The sequence below is a fragment of the Theobroma cacao genome, chromosome 2 (assembly GCF_053813885.1).
Source record: "Theobroma cacao isolate CCN51 chromosome 2, ASM5381388v1, whole genome shotgun sequence".
In the NCBI taxonomy this organism is placed as follows: Eukaryota; Viridiplantae; Streptophyta; class Magnoliopsida; order Malvales; family Malvaceae; genus Theobroma; species Theobroma cacao.
Window position 1 is genome coordinate 46,714,650 of NC_142640.1, and position 7,304 is coordinate 46,721,953.

General features: G+C 37.1%; 1 protein-coding gene across 2 annotated transcripts; it reads right to left on the bottom strand.

The window, feature by feature from the left end:
- Positions 1-670: 670 nt before the first annotated feature.
- IDD5 (indeterminate(ID)-domain 5) lies at positions 671-6,856 on the bottom strand. 2 transcript variants are annotated; one of them, XM_018116139.2, is made up of 5 exons: positions 6,548-6,855; positions 6,140-6,447; positions 5,415-5,811; positions 2,356-3,606; positions 671-953 (listed from the first exon to the last, which is right to left on the bottom strand). In XM_018116139.2, the coding sequence occupies exons 2-4, from the start codon at positions 6,291-6,293 to the stop codon at positions 2,388-2,390; spliced, it is 1,770 nt and encodes a 589-aa protein (XP_017971628.2). In that variant the 5' UTR covers positions 6,294-6,447; positions 6,548-6,855; the 3' UTR covers positions 671-953; positions 2,356-2,387. The 2 variants fall into 2 exon arrangements, with proteins under 2 accessions (XP_017971628.2, XP_088659729.1); XM_088803603.1 differs by having other exon boundaries at positions 6,140-6,856.
- Between the last annotated feature and the right edge of the window lie 448 nt (positions 6,857-7,304).

Sequence of the window (7,304 nt, forward strand, 5' to 3'; positions counted from 1 at the left end):
ATTTACCCTAGAGAAACTATCATAAAAAGATTCTATTTAAGTATTGAAAACCGAGACGTTTTGATCATCAAATGATGTATATATATATATATATCAAATAAGTATATAAATATGTCAAAATATTTGAAAATATTTGCATGTGTGCATATGCATATAGATCAGTAATTGTGTATTATATTACACACTCAATTAAGCTCCATTAAAGTCACATGCTAATACACCATAGATCAATTCCTGCTCAACAATAAATATGTCTGTATGTGTAAGGGGTAATCAAGGTAAGGTTTTTATCTTCTTTTATTTAAATTCCCACATAAAAAAAAAGTTATCAGTTTTGTTAATTCAATAATGAATTCTAACCAGGCCTTTCTGTTAGCTAATTTTAAAACAATTTAAATGCTTTTTTTTTCGAATAATTTAAGGAAATGCACAAGAAATTTTAGTCGTGCATGATAATTGATAAGTATAAAACCGGATGACTATTTCATGTCTTTCGAGCTCAGTTTCTCCAGTCGCGAGTAGCTAACAACCCGATCGTTCTCAAGGGCTGCTGAACAAAATTGTCTTGGTTTGGGAGCATATCTGGAGAATAAGAAACGGCATTCGATCCTTATTCTACAAGGACGGCTGGCTAATAAATATCTTTGCATAAAGTAGAACTAACTGAAAATGAAACAAGAAAAGATTTTTCTTTTTTTTTTTGGGTAAAGTCACCATCCAAAGTATGATAAGATTGTAGCTGGGACTGATTTGGAAACTCATCCCATTAACATTTAAGGGGAAGAAAAAAAAGTTCATACAATACAGCTTGGATTTTAGGGTTAAGCTGCCTAGGCTGGTTTGATCAGATTCTTGAAAACCCCTTTGGCCTCTAATTCTCCATATTGTTTCACTTGACGTATCGAAATGGAAATGATGGTAAGAGCAAAAAGGCCTTTCCATGGCAACAATATCTGCAAAAAAGCCAAAGTTAATAATTAAGATCATAGCAAGCAGCCAAGCAGCCTTAATACGGGGGAAAATTCAACACACAATAATCCAGCATGCATGCTACATTTTTGTTTGTATCAACATAATATGACTATGACAAGAGAAGGAAACTCAATTTGATCACCATCATTATCATCATCATCATCATCATCTTATTCTTTAATTTTATTCTTATCTGATAAGTAGACAAATCTGAAAGAAATGGAAGTCAGAATGTATGCAGCAGGTGGAAGGATTTGGGATAAAAAAATTTATATTCATGGAAGAACTCCTCTTTGCCCTTTCTGTGATAAAAAACAAGAATCTTTTGGTTGTTTTCTTCCCTCCGATCTAAGACAAAGACAATATTAAGGGAAAGAAACAAAGTCGATTTTTCATGCGGCTCGAAGTTAAATAAATATCTAATAAGCACATTTTTTCTCCAAAAAGAAGTCTATCTATAATTAAATTTAAATTACATATGTATATATGAAAGCTGAAAACTGAAAGCTGAAAGCTGAAAGAAAAAATCAATTACATCAAAAGAAATATAGTTGAAATTAATTTCAATGATGATTAAATTTGCCTTCTTCTTTGTTTTGTCTATGATCTAAATTGGTAATTTAGAAAGACTAGCAGTTTCATTTTACATGAATTATTTTTTCTGCATGGTAAAAATTTTTTGTCTAGAAGTAAGAAATATCACATCTTCATTGGGTGGTGCTTCAAATATGATGACCCTTTTTTGACAAAAAAAAAAGAAGAAGAAGAAAAAAGACAATTTTTGTAATCAGAGTATCTGTAAAGAAAAAAATCATACAAATAAAATGGTGCAGTGATAGCTTTCAATTTAGGAGGAGTGTATACAATGATATATTAGTTTGACTGTCAAAAATTTATTATTTATTAATATTTTCCATGTCCAATATGCTCAACCATAGAAGATAGTATTAGTACAATGATCCAAATAAAACAAAAGGAATCAAAATTGTGCCTTGATTTTTGTGGTGCAGATTTGAAATAGGGAAATAAATTATGCTTGAAAAATTCTAATGATGAATAAGTAGAAGAAGTGGATGATGCATGAGCTCTGGAAGAGTAGATATTTTGTTTGAGCATCTACATTGGAGAGAGCAGCACTCGTGACACTGCCAGCCCATAAAATTAAAAGAAAAATAAAAACAAAGAGACAAGAAAAGAAACAAAACCCATATGTACTACAACTCATGACTGCCCCATGCAAGACATTGTGTCAGAGAATTCAAAGAGAAACCAAGGAAAAAAATCCAAACTCAGTAAAATGCATTAAGACACATTTACCAATGAAATCCTTAGTAAACTTTAATCATATATAATCATTTTAACACGTCACTTAATTTTACGTACCTTTGTACTTTCCTCTTATCCCCTTTTTTCCTTCACTGAAAATTCCCACCACCTCCAAAAGATCGGTGGCCTGTCGGCGCAGTAATATTATTTCTCTCTGAACCCAAGGTGCTTAACCCCATGCCTTGTTGTTGCTGCTGCTGCTGCTGTTGCTGCTCCCTTTGGGAAACCCCTCCACTCATGCTTCTCACTATTTGCCCAACGCCAAGGAAGTCCCTAGTCAATCTATCTGACCCACCAGCGCTAACATTCAAATTTTGCTGCTGTTTTTCTTGTTCCATGCTACTTCTATTTGTATATGGGTTTTCTTGTCCATGTCCAGTGCTATATGTATTGACCCCTGGGGACCCACCTCCAAAAATGGACGAACTTCCACTTGCTATCGAGTTCATTAGTTCATGTAGATTGTTCCCGGTGTTATCTCCCACAATGCCGCCAAAGTTTGAGGGTTTGGTGCCGCTTGAGGAAGAGCTACCGAAGCTTCTTAGAAGAGAGGTGCTGTTGTTGCTTGAATTTGAGCCCATTTGAGCAGCTTTTTGAAGCAATGCGGTAGCGGACATTTGGGGTACCATATTGTTGTTTTGAACCGATGAGCTGAAGAGAGAAGGGATGTTGGAGGTGATTTGATCGCCCATTATGTTGTTTGAGAAGAGATTTGACGCTTCGCTTGTCCCACCGGCACCGTTTTCATTGTTGAAATGATCAGAGATTAGCAAACCTGAAGATGATAAATTGTTGTCTGTGTTGGCACTATTGTTGTTATTGATGCTGCTTGTGTTGCTACTATTGGAAAGGAAGCTAAGGTTGAAGAGATTGGCCGCTGAAGGACTGTTGCTTGTGTTGTTTTGGATATCAGGAAACTGCATCAGTCCTTGGAACGATTTGTTTCCCAACAATCCTTGTTGAGGTTGATGTTCCTGATTGAAATTTTGGTTGGACTCTTGCATGAAGAAAGCGGCAGAAGAGACCATTGATTGCTGTGGTCGAAACGACGATGACGACCCCATCGATGGAGGGAGAAGATGATCAAATTGGGTATTCCTGGCACCGCCACCGAGTCTTAAAATGTCACCCGTCTGATTATTCTGGTCTTGTATCGATGAAATTTGAGTACCCACTTGAGACAAGCCTAAGCTCATATTGCTACTTCCATACAAATGGTTGCCAATGGGGTTCAAGGAGGGAGGGTGCCTTGCACTTTCCTGAGCCAGTGCATCACAAAATGCCCTGTGAGTGATAAAACTGTCACGCCTGCAACAGTTAATAGAAGGAACCATTAGATACCCGCCGATAGATAGTAAAAGAAGACAACGACACGGTTTGAAAAGGGAGTTAAAAAAACAAACTTTGAACAGCAACCCGTGTCTGCTATGTTTAGTACTTCAATTATAGGATTTTGAAAGTTCGTTTGCGGAAAGAAAAATTCAATCAATTAATCTATAGCTGTGACTAGCTACCTAAAGGACACATTAAGATGTCCGGTGGAAACAAACGACCTTAGAGAATATGAAACCATGTATTTTGATTCATGGCGTCAATGAAATCAAATAATAATTTTCATTAGCTAACTAATCAATTAAATTTTTTTTCTCCCCCTTATTGTTTTCTGTTTGTCTCATATTGTAGATATTATCTGGCCTAAAACTGAAAGGAATAAAAAAAAAAAAGAGAAGGTTTACATTGACAGGCAGCGCTTTTCTACATGGGCAAACAAAGCTGTTGAATGGGGTGTCCTAAGTCAGACTTACCCCGAGAAGTAATAGGATTCGGATAAGCTGAAATGTAAAAGTGTAGAAACCCTAAAGCAGCGAGAAAAACGATTAGCAAGCAGCAATGCTGAAATGGTAATAGAAAAAGAGGAGGGTGAAAAGATAGTGGAAGCTAATAAGTACGTAGAGAAAGGAAGTTTTTAACTAAAATTGCCTACAAGACAGAAACGTAATTGAAGAGGGTAGGTCAAAAGAATTTCTCTAAAACTTGAAAATGATTAATCAATCAACCATGACTACCATTTCAAGAACTGGCGTTCAATAAATGCAACAAGAGAATGTATTCAACCAAGTGAAAAGTGATCAATCAAGAAGCCCAAGGACTTTGTCTTCAATTAATGCAAAACTCATCAAACACTCTGATTTCCAGTTATAAGAATATCGTTTTTCTAAAACAAGAAGCTAAAAAAGCCATGAGGGTTTCACTTTTTCTTTCTTGCCTTTTGAATTCCTGAAAATTCAATCAACTCTCTCAGGCTCAGACCCCCAAGGGTGAGACTGCAATTCTCTACGCAAAAGACCACAGATTTCGAAGCTAGAACCTCGGAGAGAGAGGGAGGGACTATGGAGGTAGAAGTTTGGTTAGAGTTTAGAGGCTAACGTCATCATTGAAAGGGGTACCTGCAAGAGCACAGACCTGAACACATCTAGCCAACCCACAAGAGAACAAACATGGTAACAACAACAACACAGCAAACTCTACATGGCATAGCAGCACGTGAATAGGGAAAAGTAAAAACGAAAAAGGGCGGTGGTTCCAAGGAGAAACAAAAGACGAACTGTTTTCTTTTTCCTTTTCTCTTTTTTTTTTTTTTGGTTTTGGGGAGTTTAGTTGTTTGATGGATAGCAGCCTAGAACCTCTACTCGCAATGGCAGTTTCCACAGATTATTCACGTGGAAGCTTGTTTGTTTTCTGCACTCACCATCTTCATTACTGAACTTAAAAAATCAAAGAAAAAAAAGGGTGAAGGAGAAGAGAGAGAGACTCAATTGCAAGAAAACTAACAAAAATTCAAAAAAAAAAAAAAGCATCAAACTTTTCGATCCCTTGGCACCTGAGGAATCTAATTGCTGACCCAACAGGCCAAGCAGAAACTATAACGCCTCTTTCCCTTTGTTGTGCTCCAGTGGGAATACGGCACATGAGCTATAGAGCCTTTTCTTTTTATCGATGCCTTTAAACCAAAAGAAGAGTCGAGACGATGGTGAATGGCGTCACGCTATATGCAAAAAACGGTCTAATGGGAAAATGTGAAGGAAAGATTATAGATTATTATCAGTATCATCTACCTTGAGAAGAGAGTGCCACAGTCACATCTGTACTCTCTAGTCCCGCAGGTCTTTGAATGAGCTTTCCAATCAGATTGCACGGCATACCTCTTCGAACACTTCTCGCACTTCCATTTCTTTTCACCGTGCTTTCTTGAGTAATGCTTTTTGATGCCAGTAAGGTCACCAAGTGCCCTGGAAGGGTCATGGTGGACGCATGTGGGCTCAGGGCAGAGATAAACCTTCCTCTTCACTTCTTTTGTAGTCTTCTGCCTTAGTTTCCAAGGCAGGTTGTGTCCTCTTCTGTGGAGCTGCAAGTTTTGCTCCCTTTGGAATCCTTTGTTGCATACCTCACAAATGAACCTGTTTGTTGCCATTAGGGTCTTGGGAGATAGTGCTATCACTTCCGCATCTGGATCTGCTTTGTTCAGAAAAAATGCCAAACAAGAAATTATTAGAAAATTCTAAATTTGATTACAAGGAAGAAATGTTCTGGATGACTGAAAAGAATTTCAAAAATCATTCACCCCTCGTCATTTCCACTCAAAAACTTTCAAAATTTAGGGTTTGCCTTGTGTTTTTTACTTTCTTTCGTTATATGTATGTATACAAGGAAAGAAATAGCTAGCAAGAACAACTTGGAAAATAATTAAAAGGAATTCTATTTACTTTCAATTGGTGAAATATCTTTAGTTAGATTAATTAGGAGAATCTTATAATTAGATAAAAATTAATTGGATACTTGCTTGGTGTTCCAGGTTGGTTTCTCTTTTTCTTCTGAGGCGGCGCTGGAGCTGGCCCTGTGGATGAAGTTGGTGTTGAAGAAGGCTGTTGCTTCATCTGGTTTTGATCTTCATCTCTAATTCCAAAGAAAGGCCCCGAGGAGGAAGATGCAGCCATCTTTAGACAAACCCTGGCTCTTGCTGTTTCTTCTCTACTTGTCTTCTGCAAAAAGTTATTCTTCTCTCTCTCAGCTATCAATCTTGTCTTCAAAAACCCATTATCTAACAGCAACCCCACATTGAAATTCTTCGGTATTCCTATGAAATCTTATCTGAAAAAGCCGAGAAAAGGGCGATTCGAGCTTTTTGAGTCGAATTGATTAATGGAACCTTAAAAAGGCAAAGATTGAAGAGAAAGGAAAAGAAATCAACCTATGGACATTTTGCAGCTTCTCTCTTTCCTCTAGTGTTTCTTTCTCTTCCTTTTAAATGCCAAATTGTGAACAAAGTGATGCTACTATGTTTCATCTCTGATTTGTTGTCATGTAGATACACTAACACATATACCTCCCCTCAGCAGATTTCCCTTTTTTTCTTTTTATTAGTAATTCTGTTCTCTCTTACCCTTTTTTTCTCCCCACAAATTTATTACCTGATTTTGCTCAATTCTTACAAATAGCCTTGGAAAATCAAATTAAATGAGAGTTGAGAGAGAGAGAGAGAGAGATGAGAGAAGGTAAGGCCTACAGGTCGGTGGACCCAATCCATTAGCCGCATAACGACATGGGATGGTGCGTGAGAGCAGCATGAACAGCCCTTCCCTTCCCTTCCCCTCTTTCTCTCTTATTTCGTATCTTCTTACTCACTTGCAGACAAACTTGCTATCATCACCCTCTCTCTCTCTCTCTCCCACAGGGCCTCACACGGTAAAAATCTTTTCACAAAAATTAAACACACACCCCAGCAAATCTATCTTTTTTTCCTTTTTCTGCAGGAAAACACCAAGGAATTTCAATCCCAAAAAGAAGAAAAAATAAAATAGTTTCTTGCCAACACCTGACACAAACAATTGATTGGAAAAAAAAAATTCCGTAGTTCGAAGTTTGTTAGTTTAAACTAAGAACTTAAAGACTTAAGAGGGTGTTGTGTTGTTGTACGTAGTAGTGTTTTGTTACTGTTTGAGAATTTT

Coding starts and splice junctions, on each gene's coding strand:
- IDD5 (XM_088803603.1), bottom strand. CDS start 6,293: ATGGCTGCATCTTCCTCCTCGGGGCCTTTCTTTGGAATTAGAGATGAA. Junction 5,812..6,139: donor AAACCAACCTGGAACACCAA/GCAAGTATCCAA, acceptor TGAACAAAGCAG/ATCCAGATGCGGAAGTGATA. Junction 3,607..5,414: donor TGTGGCACTCTCTTCTCAAG/GTAGATGATACT, acceptor TAACTGTTGCAG/GCGTGACAGTTTTATCACTC.